A 22,041-nucleotide genomic window follows, 5' to 3' on the forward strand; every position below is an offset into this window, starting at 1 on the left:
AACTTGATATAATGGGAAAATGGTACACAGAGATTTCCAAGGATTTGGAAATGACAGTATAGGCTGTGTTCACACTCTACTTGAGAAGTGGAAAATTTGGGATTATGTTGAAACCAAGCCAATGCAAGCTATAGCAAAAAATAATCCAGCCAATTGTTTCTGATTCAAAGAAAAGCACCCAAATAACTTCAGCTAATGCATATTGAACTCCGAAAAAAAAAAAAGTACTGCGGTAGTTTCAAGATGCACAATAAAGAAAGACTTGAAGGAAAAGTGACTACATGGTAAAGTCACCAGATGGTTGTCGTTACTAGAGTATAGCCTGCTTTGTGCTCACACAGCACAAACACAAGCCTCAAAACATGAAGTGACCAAATAACAACAATAACTGACACTTTTGTAGAGGAGTCCCTGGGGATTAAAATGTACCACTCTGTAAAACGCTGATGCTTTTACATCAGCCTTTTGTTGGAACTTGGTCAGAACTGATGGGAAGATGAATGTGTTTTAAATAAAATGAATTATTCTTTAAATTTTCAAAAAGCAACATTTAAAACGAGGATACTTGGAAGGAAACCCAGTCACATCATTTGTAGCGCAAGCTCTCTGCTGATCGGGACGATAAGGGAGTTGAAATCAATTTCCAAAGCGTTCTGTGTGGGAACCGCTGCAAAGAGAGAGGTGTCTTGAGGTCACCAAGTCTCCATAACAACCATTAGCCACTGTCTACATGCCAGCCAGCTGCCTAAGAAGCATGCCAGAAAGAAGTCCTTTCTGTCTTCCCATCGAAAGCGTAAACATTTGGAGTTTGCCTAACTTCACCGGAGCTTTAAACTTTGGTCAGATGGACCAGATGGAAGTTTTCAGGCTGGGCTTACTGGAAGCAGAAAACAAATATGTAGAAAAGCAGCGTTGAGTATTCATGAGGGTTTGTGATGCTGATGCAGTGAACCCATTCCCCTTCAAAAGACCTTGAGAACCTTATAGGAGAGTGTAGCGTTATGTAAGTGGATCTTTTATGACTCCACACATATGGCCAAATCAAAACACAAAACAACAGCCTTCTATCATGGCCGTCACAGAATCCAGGACCGAAAATAGGACATCTGTATGGAGAAAAAAAAAACATCTAGAGAGAAACACAGAACTGGTTCAAAGATCCCTGTTCTACATTTGCTTAATCGTGACAAATTATCGTCATAATGGAAAAAATGATTGTTGTAGAAAAACTCTGCAATAGTAGAAGTTGTGGTTTTGTCAGATTTCTTAATATGTGGGGCGTGCTCTGGTGGTGTAGAGGTTAGCGCGCCCCACGTTTGGAGGCCCTCAGTCCTCGACGCGGCCGGTGCGGGTTCGATTCCCGGACCCGACGACATTTGCTGCATGTCTTCCCCCTTCTCCTTCCCCCTTTCCTGTCAGCCTACTATGATAAAAGGGACACTAGAGCCCACAAAAAGGACCCCCTGGTGGGGGGGAAAAAAAAAAAAAAAAAAAGATTTCTTAATATGTGATTTTTTCCCCACCCCACCCTTCTGAGTAATGTACCCCTTTTTAAAAATTGGTCTTTCATTTTATCCCACTGCAGTGAAAGACTGATTTATTTACGCTTTTTTTTTTTTTTTTTTTTTTTTTTTTTACAGATCTTTACCAGCGGTGCCAATAAACTCTTGCTGTGCCAATCTCATTTTTAAAGATCCTCCTCCAAGAACGGTCTCTGTTCTGTTTCGGAACGGCCCGTTTTGTAAATGTTCTGTTAAATCCATCCGTGCTGCCAACTTTGCAGAGACGAGTAAAATGTTTCAAAGTAGTGAGTAAGATGTTTTGCCCAAGTTTGTCACATAGTAAAAGAAGTTAGACAAGTGAGGAAAAATGCTCTCTCTTTCATATATTCTGGGAGCTCCTTGTAGAAAGTCGTATGGAATAAAGCTAAACTGTCCGAGACCTTTCATGGTGCATCCTAGTTAACTGATCTTTTTCTTTTTCTTTTTTTTTTTCCTCTCTTCCTACACAGAAAAGCCTGTTTCAGTGGAACTGAGCTGTGAAGCTGGGCCCAGCCATGTGGTTCTGGAGCTAGGTTTGCCACTTTTGCTGGACTGCAACCTGGGGTCCAGCGACACTCCTTCCAATGTCACCTGGTTCAAGGATGGCCAGCCCCTGCCACAGGCGCCAGGAGATCGCCTGCAGTATTTGACCAACGGGTCCCTCTTGTTGTCGCCCACCTCCGCAGGCAGCCAGCCTCCCCGGAACGTAGAGGGCAGTTACAGCTGTGTGAGTGCCAGCGCCATCGGAGCCCTGACCAGCCGGACTGTCAACGTGCTGCTTGCAGGTAGGCGTCGCACAATTCACAGAACACCCTGCTGTCGTTTCAAAGATTGTAGTTGAGCTCATGCAAGGCTGAGGCTCAGTCCTGTCTGCAGATGAGCATTGCATGATGCCCGCCTGCCTGTGTTTGTTGGCTCTATTCAGACTCCAGTGATCCTTTTCAGCTGTTTTTCTTTCTTTTTTTCTGAGTGGAACGGAAGGCACACATTTGAATTGATTGTGGATTTTCTCTCGTACACGTTTTCCTTTATGTGGCTAGCCATCGACAAGCTTCTGATTGATTTCTAGCTGGATATTTGACCCTTTTTCTCAAAAGATATAGCAGAGATCATTTAAATTGACCAGTTTTCTGACATGGACTCTGTCTTAAAACTTAGTGCAAGAAATGCTGAGTTGTGTTTGGTTGATTTTAGGTTTGGGTTTGTCCTTTTTGAACGCCAAACTACTATGTATCATTTCACCAAGAAAAATTAAAAGTGGCACAAACCATTAAATGTCCCAAGTTACAATGGCTTTCATGCTGATAATTGTTCTACAAAGTCTTAACGCAAACTTTATATGAATGCCTTTTGTTTTAAATTACTTTATTTCGATACCAGAGCCTTATTAGGAGTCAAAGTCAAAGGATGCTAACAATACACCAAAATTCAGGTTAATGCATTTTGGCTTCTAACTTCTAAATCCAATAAATAACACCAGTGGCTCTGTGGGTAGAGCAGTCACCTTGTGATTGGAAGGTTGTAGGTTTGACTTCAGTTTCCTCCTGTCACATGTCGATGTGTGAAACTTGGGCACTTAACTCCAAGTTGCCTGCCGATCTGCATATCAGTGTATAAATGTGTTTGTGACTGTACTGTAAAGTGCTTTGAGTGTTCAAAATGATTAGGAAAAGTGCTAAATAAGTTCAGCCCATTTATATTTATATGGAATCAGTGAAGCAATACGCATAACTTTATGACCAAATTTGTTGGTCATAAAATAGACCAAACCACACTCATTTCCTGAATGACTGGTCTCTGATATATTGATGAATTCTGTCTGCCTCCATGTAAAAGGCATTCTGTACAATTCCTGTTTGATAAATTAGTGCTTTATCAAATCCTACAAGTAAAATGTCACACACTACTTCCTACTCTGCTCATAATATCAGTGACGTGCTGTGAGGTTCATAGCCGTGAGGTACTGACTTAATTATAATCATATTTACAAATACAGACCCCCTGCATGTTATTGTTTACATAAGGAAATTTTGCGCATGCGGAAAACGCCGTAGGAAAAAAAGACCATTGTTTTACATGTCATCCAAAGCCGCGCTGCCGCCGTAGAATAATTCCGTTAATCAATCATGGACATGTAGATATTAATAATTTCGTGCTGTGCTCCACAGCAAAGGGAAAAACCGCTAAAGTACAACTCAAAACCACTTGTTTCTCGCTCTCTGTATCAGCACAGCTACGCGCAAACTCGTTGCCATAGCAACTAACAACAACGCCACAAAAAACACTCAAATATTTCCCACACAGAGAGCAGAACATTCAGTATGTTGCAGTAGTATTGTTTTAGGCTTAATGTTCATTTTGTGATTATTAATAAGTGATTGCTGTGGTTCGAGGAGAAAACTATAAATATAACACTACACTTTACTGTATGGCTAGCTCCATGGCTAGCTCGCTGTTACTGTCTCTTACTCTGCAGTTGTGGAGTCACAATGTCTGGGATCATGAGCGCCCCCTGCCATGAGGCAGAAAAACTGCCTGCTTCACCTCCAATCTGTTCTCTGCCGTTTCTGATCGCTTCTCAGCACACGAAACTCGTTACTCACACAGTTGGTGACAAAAAACACAATACATTATAAACATAAGCTAAATTATGGAAAATCAGTTCATAGATTAAATGTTTTTTAACAATTTTATTGGCGACGTACAGACAGGAGGAACGTGTTCTCATAGAATAGCAGCCAGTGCAGTTAGTGAGAGGTTGATCAATCCCAGGTGAAGCTCAGCTTGCTGCTGCCTCACCAGCTGCACTTCTGAGCATTTGAATGGGAAAATGCGAAAATTCACCAATTTTGATGGAAAAAATAACCAGAATTGGTTAAGCTAAATGAAAAATAGGTACTTTATAGTACAAACCACAGGGTGAAAATAGCAATATAAATTATTTTATAATTATATATTATTTTTCTATGAGGACAGGCCTCACCTGCCTCCCCTGACTGCACGTCGCTGCATAATATATATTCTTGCTAATTGCAGGGTCAAGGGATTGAGCTCTGAGTGACGGTGGCAAAGTGCCTAATCGTGGGTCACAATTAATTCTTCACACACTCCTCATCGGTAAAAGCTGAGGTCCACTTGAGAGAAACTGTTCAATTTGAAAGACATTTTCAGGAAACAATGATAAAGAAACTAAATGGAACAAAACTTGCTTGACAGATTTTGACAACTGGTTCAACGTGTTTGTTTGCAGTGGTGACTAAATGAGGACTTTTAGTGTCATGTGAGCCTCAGATCTGGCACATTATATATAGTATGTAATTAGGCCAGTGGTTCCCAAAGATTTTCTTCTGGGCCCCTCCCAGTGGTTCCTGAAGATTTTCTGGGCCGCCCTATGGATTACAATAAAATGCCCCCCAAAAAAGAAAAAAAAAATCAACTGGGCACACACATTGTTCAACCAGACATAAACCTATACACATATTTTGTTTTCAAACTCCACTGAAATTTATTTCGCACTTCAGGTTGCAACAAAACTACAAACCATTTTTACAGTGAAACACTTTTGTGTAAGTTCTTGTTTGTTTGTTTTTGTTATTCATCCATATCGCTTCCTGTGCCAAGTAGCGTGTATTCATTAGTAGCTAGACATGGGGCTCCTTCTTTACGCGACTTAATTTGTGTCACAGTCTTGCTCTGTGGTACAGTGTTTGATTCAGTGTTTCAGTTTATAAAAAAATCAGACATTTTGGTATTTGATCTGCTCACCGCCTGGCATTTTGAAAGGATTCTGGCTTCTTGAGGACTGGCCTTTTGATCTGTGCATCAATAATAACTTGTCCTCTGCAGTCGGACACTTGTTCTCCCTAGCGTGTAGAGAAAAAGTCGTTTTCTTTGTGCTTTCTTCTTCTGCTCTTTGAAGGACGACCGTGTTTCTCGACCTCACAGCTTCGCACAAAGCCATGCCATTTTTCTATTAGCCGGAAGATCGTGATATGAAGCAGCAGGGGATAGGTAGAAGTTTTTGTCTGACCGAAGGACTGACTTTTCCTCAAACTCCAGAGTTCTGCTCTTTATTCAGTCATTAGCTTTGTGTAAGACGAGACACCATCCATCGTGGATATTTTGGCAGCTGCTGCATGCTTATTTATGAGGATCTTTTCTTTGGGGAACAATAAGGACTAAAGTACTAATCGGGAGGGGGTGGGGGAGATGTTAGATTAAATGCTACGAAGGGTGGTGGAAAAAAGAATAGGAGAATTTGGAGAGTTACAGCCTCTAACATAATGAAAGGGCTTTGCAAAAGGATCCACAGCCCCCTTGTAGTTACACTACAGTTTCAATCTTCAGTGTATTTTGTTACAATCATTTATGCTTAACCCTCCCACCCCCCCAAAAGGCAGCAGAGATTTATACGTTAAAGAAATATTACTGCAAAAAATATTGAATAGTGTGCGCCATTCGCAACGTGCTCATCCTGTTTGAGGGAATATTTTTGTAGAATCTTCTGTCACTGCAAATACAGCTTCAATTTGTTTGGTCTTCTTCTGCACTAGCGTTAGCATTGTAGAGGCAGATTTTTCATTTGCCAGTTCCTTAACTGCTTAGTCAGGGGTGGGGGGGATGAAGAGTGTGTGTAAAGAGTAATTTTCAAGTTTTGTCAAAGATTCTCAATTGGATTTAGGTGTAGACTTTGACTGGTCCAGTGTAACTTGTGAAATTGCTCAGATATGAAATATTCCATTGTAACTTCCTGACTGTATGTTTAGAGTATTCCTACTGGAAGATGAATTTCCACCCAAATCTCTAGTCTTTTACGACCCAATACTATTTACTAATGACATGAGGCGACTAGTTCAAGTGGAGTTTTTTTGTAGGGGAATCAGGTTGAAAGAGACAGAATACAAATCCATACAAATAATATCACATTTTCCTCTAAAAAAAAAAAAAACGTCACATTTTGCTTTCACTTTGCAAATACACACAAAATGTTTGATAGGGCATATTGTACAATGCGGATTTTTACTGTGACAACATGTGTAATTTAAGGAGCGTGAATACAGCGCCGGTGCATCTTTCAGTCTCCGGGTGAAGGGTTCTCTGCAAACACCTTTTGAAACGAACCAGAAGTCCGAAACGAGGCTTCGGACGTGAGGGAGTCCGAAGCCGGTCTGCCCGGCCGTCGGATCTCGAGCAGACCTCTTCTTTCCCCCCCTCACCCCGGTGTCTTCGCTCACAGGGATGAGAGAATGTAGCAGAGATCACATCTGTGAAAACACATTAGGAGAGCCACCTGCTCTGGTTTCGCAGTCACCATGTAAGTATGAATCATGTGCTTGTCCCTGAAAGGCGTAGAGACGGACAAGGACTTTTTCTCCTTTTTTCTTTTTAAATACAGTTTCTGAGAGCGATGGATTTTATTTTTATTTTTTCCCTTAAGTGTGTAGACAGGCAGCAGACAGCCTATTTACAGAATGGAAATAAACACTAACAAGGCCAGGTACAGTGGGTTTGGTGAACATGAAGTAATTAAGTTTCCTGCTGTAATTATGAGACAGTTTTGTAAAATTCCAATGTATTTGATGATGTCCTTCTACAAGCCAATACGGCCTTTTTTTATTTATTTTGTTTTAATCTTTTTTCCAAAACTTACACCTGCGCTGCCCTGCAAAGGAGACATTTTATTTATTTTTTTTTTATCTTCCTTTTGGCAGCGTTGAAGGACTTTCCTTCTCTCTCATGTCCGAACTGACCGAGTTGCACATGCTCCATGGTAGCTTTTACAAATAGCTCGTCCAGGCTGGAGGTATGCTTGATGAGCTTTCACAATCTCAGCCCTAGAGCCGGGTAGCAAAGAGGTCACGGGTGGAATTATCTGCTTGCACAAAGGGAGGGGGAAAAAAACGCTGCAATCTGATAGCCGAGGGGCCGAAGAGTGGGGCACAGAGAGAGGGACAGACAAAGACAGCGGGAGAGAGCAGGGGGGAAAGTCAAGACGGACAAGAAAAAGAAAAGGGGTTAACTAAATTTGGCCCCCTTTTTAAGTTTTATAAGCTGTGTAGCTACAGGACGCCTAAAAATCCATCCTCACTTATAGCCGTGTTTTTGGAATGTTGCCTTTATTGTGAGAATGTGATCATTGGGGTATCGGATGGACCTGCTGTGGAATTTTATATCAAATTCTGAGATCCTAAAAAAAAAAAAAAAAAAGAGATGTACACAGTTATACTTTGAAAGAATCAGCAACGTATTCGGTTGGGCTGCAGGGCTGGAATCAGAGGTGGAAGGCCGGCCAATCATCGCGAAATGGGCAAAGGGCCCTCTTTGAACAACCCTCTCTCCTCTCTCTCTCTCTCTTTTCATTGACATTTGCTGCTGTGCACCCTTGCTTATCTGCTGTCATTCACCCTTGTGTGCACACACACCGTTAGAGAGGAGATACACAAAGTTAATCCACCAGTTCAAACACAAGGAGTGTGTCTGCAGGCACCAACGCGGACCGAGCACTGTGAGGTAAAGAGCAGCTTTGCCCCAAAGCCCCGCGACTCATGAGCTCGCCCACGCTCTGACAGTCTGGCATCGCGTCAGGCGCCGGTTCCGCACATCATGCGGAACTCTGGGATTTAGGTTATGGTGCGGAGCGATGTGTCAGGAAGTGCCAGGGGTTAATCATCAACACCTCCTCTGGAGCTCAGGATCTTTCTGAAATGAATCGGATCCCTTCTGCCACCATTACCACACTTCCTTCAGTTTTTGCGTACACACCGGGAAACTTTGGTCTCTCGGTGCCGTAACGGGCAGACGGACGGCGTGTCGCCAGCGCCAGCAGTTGTGATCAGCGACGAGATTCTCATGTTGATAAATCTTGAGTGATAGCGCCTCAGATTCGCTGCATTAGTTTTAGGGCAAAACATGATTTTAAAACAGAAAAAGCAACAATGATTCGTACCGCTGCAAAAACCAATTTACTAGTTAATCTCACCCTACAACCCTACCTATTTACTTGCTGGTCAAATACAACACAGGTCAACACAAAATGCAGTTTTTTATAACAGTCGAGCGTTTGTGATGACTTGCAGTGGGTCTTTTCCGGCTGTAGAGGAGTGTTGGACTTTTTCAGGTCATGCCACAGCATCTCAATAGGATTCATGTCAGGACTTTGACCAGGCCACCCCAAAGTCTTCCTCTTGTTTTTCCTCAGCCATCAAGCGGTGGAAATGCCTGTGTGTTTTGGCTGGGGGTTCAGGTCCTGCAGCAGCAAAACAGTCCCAGACTATCACACTGCCACCACCATGTTTTACTGTTGGTATGATGTTCTCTGTGTGAAATGGGTGCTACTTTTACACCAGATGCATTAGGACACACACCTTCCAAAGAGTTCAGCTTTTGTCCCACAGATTGTTTCCTCATAAGTCTTGGGGATCATCTAACAAGTCAATGTTAGAGGTCACTACAATACTAAAATGCTACTTCTGAGTATTGTCCCAAGTGTTTGAAAGATGTCCTCTGTGAGACACTATAACATCTGCCAGCAGGCGTATAGCTCGAACGCTTTCGCAAACACTGTATGCGTAATTCCGCGGAACAGTTTTGACATCTAGTTGGACAAATGTGTTATGCACATTAGTTATCCAGATCTGTTCACACAGAGAACTGAAATTGATAGAATGTTTGGGAATGCGTCTCTCATCTGGACCTGTTTGCTTTCACAGTCCGTTGTAGGGTGAGTTTAACTAGAAGCTTTATTATCTTGCTTAGGGTTTTCAGTTCTCTGCTGGCTTGTACTTTTTTATTTTTTTCTAACCCCTTGCTCTCCCACCTCTGTCTTCTTTATGTGTTTTCTCTCTTTTGATCCACCCCCGTACTTTTCATGGCAGTCAGGACTAGGGCTGAAGTGGTGAGGGACACTTGGAGCTGTTTTGTTCATTCTTCTCACCCCCACCAGCCTGTGTGTAGGGAGGTAGGACTGGGGGGGGGTAAGAGGTCATAGGTTCACTGACTTTACTCACTGCTGCCATCTGGTGCTTCACATTACCCCTCAGGCAGACATATTCTTTTGTTTAAATTAAAATTTTACTTTTAAAGGTCTCTGCAAAGACAAGTGAGTTAAAACTTCTGTCATAGAAATTGCAAAATGGTTTGAAGAGATACTTAACTCTTCAACATGAAACCATGTTGCCGTTTTAACCCAACTAATAACATGGCAACGAATCGACCAATTGTCGATCCTATATAGGTGTTTGACCTCATTCATTGGGTTATACATTATTGCTGTTTTTCCCTGTGAAGGTCTGTCCAGCTTCAGTCAGGAGCCGTCGCCACAAGCGGTGACCACTGGGGGTTCTGCTCGGTTTGAGTGCCAGATTGAGGGAGTACCCACACCTGTCATAACATGGCAAAAAGACAAAGTGACTATCACTGACGAGACAAGGTAAGTTGTGTGTTAGACCGAAGTGCAGTTAATATTCTCACGCAGATGTCGTTGGTAAAAGGAGATGTGCACAGTGCCTTGCAAGAAATATGTTGCATCATTACAGTCACACATTTTATTTGGATTTTACACGATGGACCATCACAGAGTAGCACGTACTTCTGAAGTGCAAAGCACAAGAGTCCAGGTTTTATAGAAATCTTTAGTGGAAAAAAATCCGAAAAAGTATGGTGGACCATTTCACTCTGATTCTGCCAGAGGCTCAGGTAATGTCGAAGACAGGTGTAGAGATCCACCATCTAGCACAGCATCAGTAAACGTACAGGCAAAGTTGCAACAAAATTGTTTAGCTTCATATTGTTGACTGTCCAGACCTGCCCAGTCCAAACCTGGATCCACTTGAGAATTCATGGCAAAACATTAGAACTGCTCTCAGGACTTTGCAAAGATGAATTCACATTTTTGTTGGATGTGCAAAACTACCACAAACGAACCACAAACGACTTGCTACTAAAGGTTCCACAAAATTGACTGAAATCCAGGGTACACCCTTTTTTTTCAGATTCAGATTTTTAATCTAAAGAAATAAAACGTACTAAAATATGTGTTTTATAATGTTGCGTTTTGCTGGGGTATCATACCCCAGTAATAATATGACGAATATCAGCAAGCCTATTTTAAAGAGTATGACATCGATCGTTGCAGCTAATGTGGATCTACATCTGCTGAGGGATCGACGTTAGTGAAAACAAGACAATGTTACCCTGCAACATTTATACGTTTGTGCACGTCTTTGCTGGCAGTGATGCGACCTCACGAGACAAAACAGTCATCTTTGATGCTTGGTAACTGTCTGCTCCTATTGAACAGTCGTGTTTCTTTCCATCACTGCAGCTCAATGTAGCCGTGACACTGTATACAATCCTTTAAAAGCTGAGTCAAGGATTTATTTTCTTTCCCTTGGTCCAAAACTGGACCGGCATGAATGGGGACATCTGAGAGCAAGGCTTGTTTTAAAAGCCGCATGTTTATGAGGGACCCTGAAGATTACTCTTGTGGAAACATAACATGTATGTAATAGTCTTTTGTGTGCTCAAAGAAATAAAAGAAGATATATAAAGAAATTCAAATATGTGACTCCTCAAGAGACCTCCCTTGCCAGTGCTCTCAAAAATATTCTCATTTATGGCTTAGCGAAATAGACATTTTGCCGTGGCCCTGGGGTCAGTGAATTTCTTTTCGGTCTCATTACACGGATCGAACTGTTAATGTCGGCTATATCGCTGCATGACCTCCACACAGCTTGCTGCTTGAAAGGTCTTATTGGTGCAATGTGGCTCTCCCACCCCAGGCGGTATTAATGGGTCTCTCACAGAAATCAGTCTGATGAAACAGAGGCTTTTTTTCTCCTTTTGTTACCTCTTGCTTTTAGGTGATTTTGTTTTTTCTTACTCAGACCCTCTGCCATCTCTTAGGTATTATCTCCTTGTCCTCAATTGCTGTTAACCTTCACCCTCTCCTTTGCTCATCATGTTCATCTTTTCATATTATTTGCTTGTCCTATTCACAGCCTCTCCTTAATCATTCACTGTTTTAAACTTCATGTGCATCCTATCATTCAAACGACATTCACAGACCGGTGCCCTGCCAAAAAAACAGGGGGAGGGGGGGGGGATGGTTTAATTAGAAGCACAACAAGTTGGAGGTCTTCAATCATCCTTTGTTTTTCCCCTGGTATCAATCCAATGGGACTCATTGGACAAACGTGCCAACGTCTTGTTGCCTGATATCACAGCAGCACACCTTCGTGTCCATGTGTCAATGTGTTAGAGTTGTTTCACCAGAAAAGGGAGACCAACACACAGTTAGTTTGTTTTAGTGTATAGATAGTAACTGATGTCCTGTCAGGTCAAATCTTTATTTCATAAAAAAACAATTTGGAAAATTACAAAACAGTAGAGTTCATCAGCCGGGATCAGTGTACTAAGTCATTTATTGTATTCTCTTTCTTATTCTTTCTGTATTTTTTTTTTTTTTTTGCTTTCCCTTTGGAGCAACAGGTTCATTTCTCTTCCTAATGGGGTGCTGCAGATTCTGAAGGTGACTAAAGAGGATGAGGGCTTCTACCGCTGTGTGGCATCCAACTCTGAAAGGAAAAACATCAGCCGCGAAGCTAGACTCACTGTCACGACAGGTGAGGCCTGCTGCTCTGCTTTACGGTTTTTCCAATAGGGAACCTGGTTCAAGTGGAGTTTTTTTTTTTTTCCTTTTAAGTGTCCTTGGGCTCCAGGTAATCCAGGTAGGTGAATAGAGCGAAAGGAGACACTGTAAGAAACCTAGCATGTAAAAATATGCCATGTTGAAATATTGCATTTAGGAGAGCTAGGGCAGCTTGACCAATTCGGACAATCAGGCACCGCTGGAGAGTCCTGCTGCTCGTTTTAGGCTGCAGCTAAATAAGACGACTGGAATCAAGTAAGTCTCTGACACAGCAGCAATCGAAAGCACAGCAAGGGAGGCGACAGAATCAAGGAAAGAGGGGGAGAAAAAGAAAAGCATACTAAGAATACAAAATTATCAGTCAGCACTTGCTGGAAAATGTCTGCCTATTGGATATCATATCTAACCTTATGTGAGAGTTAAGTTTGACAGATATATCAATTATTGTCAATGTAACCGATCAATAAAACTGCTTAAACACTAAAACTCCACTAATTGAGTCTCCATGTTATTTCTTGAATAGGCTGAACATCAACACTGCGACAGCTGCAGTGACGTTTCATGTCCCTGGCGCTCTGTGTCTCAAGGTGATTCACGAGAAATTGTTCACCTTCAGTGGATCCTCAGAGAGCTGCCCTCTGGTTTCACACTGTGGCACCAGGGAGGTCATCCATCTAATCAATCACATTAATGTAGCTCTACAAGAAAGGTTGCATGCTGACCATACAGATATAAACTACATATTGGTTTTATTATTCAAGGAGCGTGATATCCTTATCTCATAGGGTAGCTGTGTGTTGTAGTCTCTGTTACCAGGGGATATGGTTTTTAAAATAACTGCGTGTTTAAATGAGATTAGTTCAAGTTAATCAGTTTAATGAAATTGGATGCCTCATGCAGCTCAAACCAGATGTTTTTGCATTATGCTTGATCAAAAGAGGCACACTCAATATTACACTAATTCAGACTAAGCTTTTCCTATTTTCAGTTGGTGACAATTACAAAAATTGTTTCACCGATCATATTGTTAAAATATTGAAATGATAGCTAAAAACATAACTCAGGGATTTAATACTTGGGCAGGGGCCTTCCAATTGAAAGTGACCCTAATTAGATTTGCAATTTAGTTGTAAAGTGGCTTAATGACAACACTACCAAATAACAAGGAAATGAGTGCAAATGTCTCTTGCCGAAGAATGCGTTTAAAAAAAAACCCTTGCATACGACTACATTTGGCGAATCCAGCTAAACTGAAATATATCATTTCATGTCACTGTAATAATGATTAACTGAGACAACTTAGTGGCTAACAACAGACACCCAATTTTGATTGAGGAACTTCTTAACTTAGCTCCTCCAAAGTCTAACAAATTGTTCTTGTTTCAGCTGCCTCACATACTAACCTTCTGGAATGGAAGAATCTATTTCTATACCTATGCGTGTTAGACGATACCATAGAGAGTTGTTGACTATCAGCTAAAGTATTCCAGTTTCCTGAGGGTAGTGTTACTTGCTGGGTTTCTTCAGCTATGTCCAAAAGGCGGAGCAGGCAAAGAAGTCACAGGGCATTGATGAAAATAGGCATGAAGGCTGATGGTGCAAAATACAGGAATTGTCTCACTAAACCGTAGTGTTTTTCTCTTTTCTTTTTTCTTTTTTTGTGGGGGAGCTTTGGGGGCTTATTTTTGTTTTGTTTTGCGTAATATATGTGAAGAAATAGTTCTGTCTGTATATCAAAAGTGAGTGCAAAAATGAACAATTCCCTTATAAAGCGTTGTAGCAGAATAAATCAAATTGAAAAACGGGACTGCTATGGAAATGAGCTCAAATTAAGAGCATAAATGACTTTAAAAATACATTCCGTGTTGCAATTCATGAAGTAAGATTTCTGACAACCACCTGTCCTCAACAGATCCCACATTACTTTTAAATTATATTGACTTAGATTTAAAAAAAAAATGTCAATGTGATTAAAAGTAAAATATAAAACACATACTCTTTTCTGATTCCTAAATTACCTTGTGGTTCATAAAATTGATTTGTCAAGCTAATTATTTAGACTAAATGTAGACTGAACTGAGAAAGTCACATTTTTAACATATCCCACTTAAAATACTATCGATTCCTTTTACAGTCGATCAACTTCCTTTCATTTTAAGTCAGATTTTAAGCAGAAGATTCTTAGCTATATTTATATATGGTACAATTTTTGAGGTTTAAAACCAAGTTGTTTGACAAATGACTTTCTGATGCATGGCTTCTTATCCAAAACATTTCATTTGCAAAGCTTCACCTTCGATCGGGATGTCACCTACAGGATTCATTTACATTTTAATTGCTTGTCCTTCAACACTACTTTGTTTGAAATATGCAGAAGTCTTTATTCTGCAAGGGTTCGTTGGCAACATTCATCTTCTATCAGGTTCTTGGCTTTTTCTTCTTATTGAAGATCTCAATCTCCTGTGGTTATTCAATTGAGTGAACTGGGTGAACTATTGGCAGTCACAATAAAGGTTGATGTTTAAAACAAATTTACTTTTTTTTTTTTTTTTTTTTTTGCTTTTTGGCCGCACTCAAGTGTTTCAAAATGTACCAGAGAAGATAGTAAACGTACAAACATCACCATATATGATGATTGTGTATATTAAATGGAAAGGAAGTTATCCAAACCAACCTGGCCCCCGACGCCCCGCTTGCTTGGACCGACGATTCCCGATTCTTCCGACATTCCCTCATTCTTCCCTTCCTTCTCCCTTTCCTGTCAGCCTACTATGAAAAAAGGGACACTAGAGCCCACAAAAAAGACCCCCTGGTGGGGGGAAAAAAATAAATAAATAAAATACACCCTGATCTCAAAGAAGTCGAAAAACAATATAAATCACTTCTATTAGTTCACAAAGGATTGCAAAGACATTTCTATGACTTTGCGATTCCTTCAAAGCACAGTGAGAGCAACAAATAAAGAAAACGTTCAACCGGAGTGACCCTTCCTGGTGTAGCTAGCCTAAAGAAATATTACATTAATGCAGTGTTTTTCAATTCCGCTCCTCACGCCCCCCACTGCCCTGCATGTTTTAGGGGTTTCCCTTCTGCCACATACCTGGACTGAATCTGTAGGTGATTAACAGGCTTCTGCAGCACTTGATGGTCATGCAATCATTTGAATCAGCTGTTCTGGAATAGAGGTACATCTAAAACATGCAGAGCAGGGGGGCCTGAGGACTGGAATCGAGAAGCACTGCATTAATGCATCCACAATGTCGCAAAACACCCCAGAACAATAACTAAAGCAATACGTGCCTTTCTCACCTCAGTGAGGGTGGAGTTCCACATGAGATTTCTGGGGCAACGATCACTACGGACAGAAAAATAACTCCAAATATGTCAGAATCAGCTGCAAGGTTGTGCACACAAAACAAGGAATTTGACATCCGTTCTGCTCCTACTGCAAAGACTTTTAAAATATAAGTACATAAAAAGGACATTTGCCAGTAAAGAGCAGTCACTCATCCACATAGTGTTGCCGATGAGTCAAACCACAGTTGTACCGTTTCCATTACTGAAGAGTTGATTTGTGACAAATTAGGGAGTTCGGTCATTTGTCAGCAGAGTAAAGAGCAAAGAACCGAGCACACATCCCTGACGAACTCGGGGATATTTTGGATTGACTTGACTGAGTGTAACTCTAAAATCAAGTTACAAAGTGAGAATGTGTTGAACACTCGCGTGACAAAATAGACAGAACCATACCGCAGCTGATTTTGTTCTCCAAGTAAGTTCTGCTGTAGGTGGGAAAAAACGGCATATAAATCCAGTCTGCTGTTGTTGACTGCATCATTTTTGTAAAGGCAGGCAAAATATGCAAACTGTAGAGGTAGAGATATGTTGAGAGGTACATTTTAAAGCTACTAAGACACTTCCTTCAGTTAAGTGCCACGGTCCGGTAGAGACCGAGGAATGTTTCAGTTGCTTTTTCTGTCGCAGGGACAATAGTGCTGATTCTCTTTACCTTAAACCAAGGCAAAATCAATAGCGTGATTTGGAAAAGAGTGCTGAAAGTAATCTTGCACTTGGTGTCTTTCAGAGATTTGTTCAGCATTTAGTGCTTTGACTTGCATGAATCAATGAACCTCTTCATCTGCAACTGCAGAGAGGTCATGTTTTCAGGTTTTTCAAGAAAATGGCTTGCTGCTTTCATTAAAAATAAATAAATAAAAAAAACATCACCGAGGCGCTTGGCAATGCTGTCTGTTTACATTAAACCTCTGTCATATTTAATGTTGTCGCCTCTCTCCGTTTCAGTGCCATGAATGGAATAGCTCAACACCTACAGGAAGGCTTCAGCAGTTTTGTGTTGAAATAATAGACTGAAATACTTCAGGCGCTGAGGAAAACCTAAGACATTAACAGGCACTGCCAGAGGTTTTTATTGTTTTTCTTTGGTCTGTTTTCTGCTATGGCTTCTATTTTTGGCAGTGCTCTACACCCACACCTATCAGATCCATCACTTTGTAGGCACCCTCTGCTAGAAAGTTGTTGCAAAGGCAGCATGACCCACTTAAAGCCTTTTGCATCACCAAGGTTTGCCGCATGTAATGTCAATGATTAATGCGTGTTTACAGTATGCAAGACCATTTTTGCCGAGATTATTCCTTTCATTAACACTTGCTGGACCTTAGCGACTTTGGCGTGATCAAGAAACGAGTGCTTATTAAACGCATAGAGACGTTTCTCGTTGAATGGCAGTCTTTGTCGCTGAGGAGGAGCAGAGTTCCTCCGTTGGATAACTGAAACCATTCTATGACCTGATATAATGCTTTACCTTTTAGGGCCCTTGAAAAGCCTTATTCTTCTGTGTAATCTTCTCTTCGGCTCGACCTTCTGGCCAGATACTTTGCACTATCAGGTGTCATCATCTCTAACGCACCACCTCCTGTTTCTTCTGTTTCAGCCTTTCAGGTAGTGCCTCATCGAATCGGTAGAGCTAAGTTGCAACGTAATAACTTTGAATGAAGAAATCTTTTGTCATCTCACATGTCCAGCGGAAAGAAATGCTTTCTGGACAAAATGTGTATTCACTTAGATTGCCTCAGTAGTTCTAGGCTGAAACATTCCAAACCTTTCACGCCAAATTTAAAGTATAAGATCTTTTCATTGCAATACTTACATTGAAGTGTACTCCAATATTAAAGGTAAAGGTAATTTTATTTATATAACACATTTTCAGCAACAAAGCAATACAAAGAGCTTTACAGGAATTGAAAGGAAATGCAAACAAAATAACAAATCAAAGGAAAGAGCAAAAGAAGAAAAATAATCTAACGTTGATCTGATGTACGTAAACTAGGTGCTCCTGTTCAGGGTTGCCAAGTATCCTCTGGTCCAGGGGTGCCCAAAGTGGGTCCTCGAGGGCCGACATCCTGCATGTTTTAGTTCTCTTCCTGGTAGTAACAACCTTTTCAGCATCTCAATGTTCTTCTTAGGTCTTCTAATGAGCCATCATTTGATCCAGGTGCGTTAAACCAGGGAGAGAACTAAAACATGCAGGATGCCGGCCCTCCAGGACCCACTTTGGGCACCCCTGCTCTGGTCTAATTTCATTTCTGGGTTGGAAGAACAGGAGTCTCAAACGTAGTCGGATGATGTTCATCCAATGTATATAAACTAGATAAACTATTGTTTTTTGTTTTTTTACAGGCTCCATTGACAGTCCAAGCCCAGTAGTGATTGTTGCGCCACCCCAGAATGCCACAGTGGTGCTCGGCCATCCTGCTGTGATGGAGTGTGTGGCACAAGGCCAGCCAAAACCATTGGTGTCATGGAGCAGAGAAGGTAGGACTTTCAAAGATTTCCATTCACTTCGAAAGTGAGTGGAAATTTATTTTATTCACAGTTTCTGGTGCTACCTGTCCAGTCCGCTCATTCGATGCCCCGAGGCGTCAATACCTGCTAGACCTTTCCTTTTTCATGGCGTAACGCCAAACCTAAATTTAACCTTAAGCACCCAAACCTAATCCTAACTCTATCCACTTTCCTTAAACTTTGTTGATGAGATGAGAAGTTGTAATTTTGCCTGTTTTTAGTAATTTGGACATGTTTTCCTTTGCACACATGCTAACCGGTAAGAAAGTCACGAATGAGTACCACGACTTTAAAATAACCACATGCTTATTTTAAGACTGTGGTTGTCATTCCTGCATCTAGACATCTCTGCGAACCCCGTCTAAGAAAAATCAGAGAGCCCCCTGTTGGTCACTTTGTGAGGTTTCTCATCCGATCCTGTCCCGTGTTCTTCAAAGCATTTCCTTCCCGTAACATTTCTCTGGCATTTATAAGACTGAAAGAAAGATCTCTGCTCCAGTCAGTGACCAGCAGCAATTTCTCTGTGCTGATGCTCCACATCGCTTTCTCTTTTGATCAGACGGAAAGCCCATTTCCACAGACGTGATCGTCCTTGCCACAAACCTGGTGATTAGGGACACGAGGCGTCACCATGCCGGCGTCTACGTCTGCCGAGCCAACAAGCCCAAAACTAGAGAGTTTGTCTTTGCTGCTGCCGAGTTGCGCGTTGCTGGTAAGAGTAATGTTACACCATTTACAGGCTGAGTTTTATGTTGAGATGTTTCTGAGAGCTGATTGAGTGAGGATAGTCCCCATCAGCATCTTCACAGTATTAACGGCCTAATGTAATTTAAAGCGCTAATTAAATGGGGAACCTTTCAAAAATGCATTTTTGTCCCAAACAAGTAAGCGTGATAGTTTGAAAGAGTGGTATGTAAAATAACAGATTTTCTCTTGTGTGTGCATAACAAGGGTTTTTAAGCTCTTCTTTAAAACTGCAGTCTGGATTCGAGCTGCAACTCTTGAGGGTTCTCCACTTTCTTCTTCGAACAGCCCCTCCAGTGATTGTACAGCCCCCAGAGTCTGTGTCCCTCTCCAGAGGGAATACCGCCAGGTTTCTGTGCAACAGCTCTGGGGAACCTTTCCCAGTGCTGCACTGGCTGAAGAACGGCCAACCCATTAGATCTTTCAGGCGGATGAAGGTGCAAAGCCCTGGGGTCCTGCTCATCAGCCAGCTGGCTCTGGAGGACGCAGGTTACTATCAGTGCATCGCTGAAAACGGGCTCGGGAAGGCCTGCGCCACCGCCAGGCTGACGGTCATTGTGAAGGAAGGTCTCCCCAGTCTTCCTCGCCGCCTGACTGCTACGCCGCACTCCAGCACAACGGCCCTGCTCTCCTGGGAGAAACCCGAATACAACGCAGACCAAATCATTGCCTACTCTGTGCACTACCAACTCACTGCAGGTTTGTTTTTTAGTTGTCGTTTTTTTTTTTTTTTTTTTTTTTTTTTAAGCGGATGTGGTAAGGAGCTAAAAAATAAAAAAATAAATTCACATATTTGATATGAATTTCATTCGTTTTAGGGTCAGATAATCAGGACTCTTCGTTTGCAGTTAGCAACGACACCACAGAGTATCTCGTCAAAGAGCTCCTCCCCCACACCGCCTACACTTTCTTTGTGGTGGCTTATTCGCCCATGGGAGCCAGTCCTCCATCGCTGCCTATAACCATAGAGATGCTTGAGGATGGTGAGTACTTCAACCTTCAGAAAAGGCAAATGAAACTAAACTCATGAATGAAGCAAAGAATTACCCAGTGAGGTCATTCTGCTCTCGGATTGAAAAGCTGCATCGGATCCTGCGTGTTTTAAGGCGTGTTTGTGCTCCAGCTGCATCTGAGTGATACAGGTGTACTCAGAGGTGGACGGCAATTAGCGAATTTAACCGGGGTTGGAACACAAACGGATCTTAAAAGCTAAACCCAGCGACACGTGTTCGGCCGCAGGACTTGACAAACGATCAGTGCCACCCATGCAAAAATGCTTTAGATTTTACAGCTACCTCACTGGCAAAATCAAGCTCACATTCTGTTTTTCAATTTCATTTTGCTTCTACAAATGGATCTTTTGTTCTTCTTTTCTTTTTTTAACCAGAACACTGCTTGTGTTATCAAACTCTATCAACATTTTCGGACTTACTGCGCACGCCAATTAGCTTGGCTTGTCTCCTCCTTTCTGCTTGTAGTTCCCAGTGCACCTCCTCAGCTGTCCGTCGCGAGCACGTCCCCCACCGACTTCAGGCTGACGTGGCAGCCGCTGACGTCACAGCACAGCCGAGGGGCTGTCACCCGCTACCGCATTGATTACAGTGCGCTGGATCAGAGTGAGTAATTTGTCACTGATTGACAAGCGCGACACTTTTTTGTGACCCACTGAGAATGACTGGACACTAATTTGTGGAGCGCAGCAATAATAATTAGAAGTGCCTGCAGTTGTATATGGGTTCCAGGCCCCACCTACCGAGTCCGCCCCCGGCCCCGCCCTCTCACATGAACTCTTGGCACGTCGAGAGTTAAGAATTTGCAGAAGAGTGTTTACGCTTTCACATTATTTAATACTCATATTAATCAAATTAAAAATTAATTTGCCTCATTGTTTTGTTTCCACTACAAATTATGTTAATGTCAAAGAGAAGAGCATCATTTCACAATTGCGGCGTTTCCTTTAAATAAGGCGTGAAATTAAAATCACTCCTGGTCCCTCCACACATCGGCCAAAGGTTTGACTTCGTCAGTAACTCATTAAAAGTGTTGCCATTAGAATCAGTTCTGCCTAAAGATGGTACAAAAAAAATTTTCGCTAAAAATTCCTACTTCATCATAAATGTCCTAGCATATTTCCAGACAACCATGTCCATATATGGAACAATGCAAACCCTATCCAGTGGAAGATTTTTTTTTTATTTTTTATTTTTTTGTCTGAGATGCAGAACAGTAACTTCTTCTTGTTACAGGCTGATTAGATTTACCAGTCCAATTCTCTATGGAGTTTATTTCCGTAACAATTTTCCGCAGATGATATAATGCAGAAACAGCACATCTATTTTTGAAATAATTTGCACAATTCTCTAATGCAAGACAATTATAATAAAAATTTATTTATTTATTTTTTTAAAAGTACCTGTCCACTTTCTCTTTCGAAAGCCCCTGTGGCCTTGGAGAAATCAGAGTGTGCTCTGTGTTTTCATCAGAGGACACTGTATACTCAGTGGAGCTGAGGGGCAACGAGACTCAGTTCACGCTCAGGGAGCTGCGCCCCAACCAGGTTTACCGACTGAGGATAGCTGCTGGAACCGCTGTGGGCTTCGGCGTGCCGTCTGAGTGGGTCCAGCAGCAGACAATAGTTCGCAACGGCGCCAGTGACAGCAGCACAGGTCAGAGAACGCACGGCTCACTTGTGTCCCCATTTGCTATACGATAATTACTTCATATGTCATTTTGAAAACCGCGAGATACAAAAAGTAGGCAACGTGTCACACAGAAGGCTTTTAAATATGAAATATTACCTCCGTTTAGAGGCTCGTACCTGTCGTGCTCAAAAGATAAAGAAACTGTCTTGATTATGGGAATAAATGAAATGAAAACAATGTTTGGATTAAGGTCAGGTCATCCTTCTACCAGGACGTTTGAGAGCACTTCATGCTTCAAACTCTTTATTTTTATTTTCTAACAAGGTGTGGCACCTGGTCCCTCTGGTAAATTATAGTGAACTTTATCACTTAGCTTGATTAGACAGCAATCTCACCTGACCTAAACAACCAGAAGATAATAAACACCCCATAACCAGGCTGAGCAGTTAGCCAAATTCATAATTTAATTCTGATTTTGGCTCAAACCGATCCCGCAAATAATGTAAAAAGTAAAATGACATATTTTAAAAGTTGTACTGGCATATTTCAACGAGCTGAGTTGAAAGGGGAAAGTGTTGTAATGGGCTAATCTTCACTTTAAAAA

General features: G+C 41.7%; 1 protein-coding gene across 2 annotated transcripts in view; it reads left to right on the forward strand.

The window, feature by feature from the left end:
* Positions 1 to 22,041, forward strand: part of igdcc4 (immunoglobulin superfamily, DCC subclass, member 4) — a 56,819-nt gene that overhangs the window by 24,003 nt on the left and 10,775 nt on the right. For both annotated transcript variants that reach the window (XM_044097830.1, XM_044097822.1), the window contains exons 2-10: positions 2,012 to 2,326; positions 9,828 to 9,969; positions 12,030 to 12,163; positions 17,887 to 18,021; positions 18,611 to 18,763; positions 19,084 to 19,494; positions 19,614 to 19,778; positions 20,274 to 20,411; positions 21,279 to 21,461. In XM_044097830.1, coding sequence (XP_043953765.1) covers positions 2,012 to 2,326; positions 9,828 to 9,969; positions 12,030 to 12,163; positions 17,887 to 18,021; positions 18,611 to 18,763; positions 19,084 to 19,494; positions 19,614 to 19,778; positions 20,274 to 20,411; positions 21,279 to 21,461 — 1,776 coding nt within the window. The remainder of the gene's footprint in view (positions 1 to 2,011; positions 2,327 to 9,827; positions 9,970 to 12,029; positions 12,164 to 17,886; positions 18,022 to 18,610; positions 18,764 to 19,083; positions 19,495 to 19,613; positions 19,779 to 20,273; positions 20,412 to 21,278; positions 21,462 to 22,041) is intronic.

Source organism: Gambusia affinis, linkage group LG02 (assembly GCF_019740435.1).
Source record: "Gambusia affinis linkage group LG02, SWU_Gaff_1.0, whole genome shotgun sequence".
Lineage (NCBI taxonomy): Eukaryota > Metazoa > Chordata > Actinopteri > Cyprinodontiformes > Poeciliidae > Gambusia > Gambusia affinis.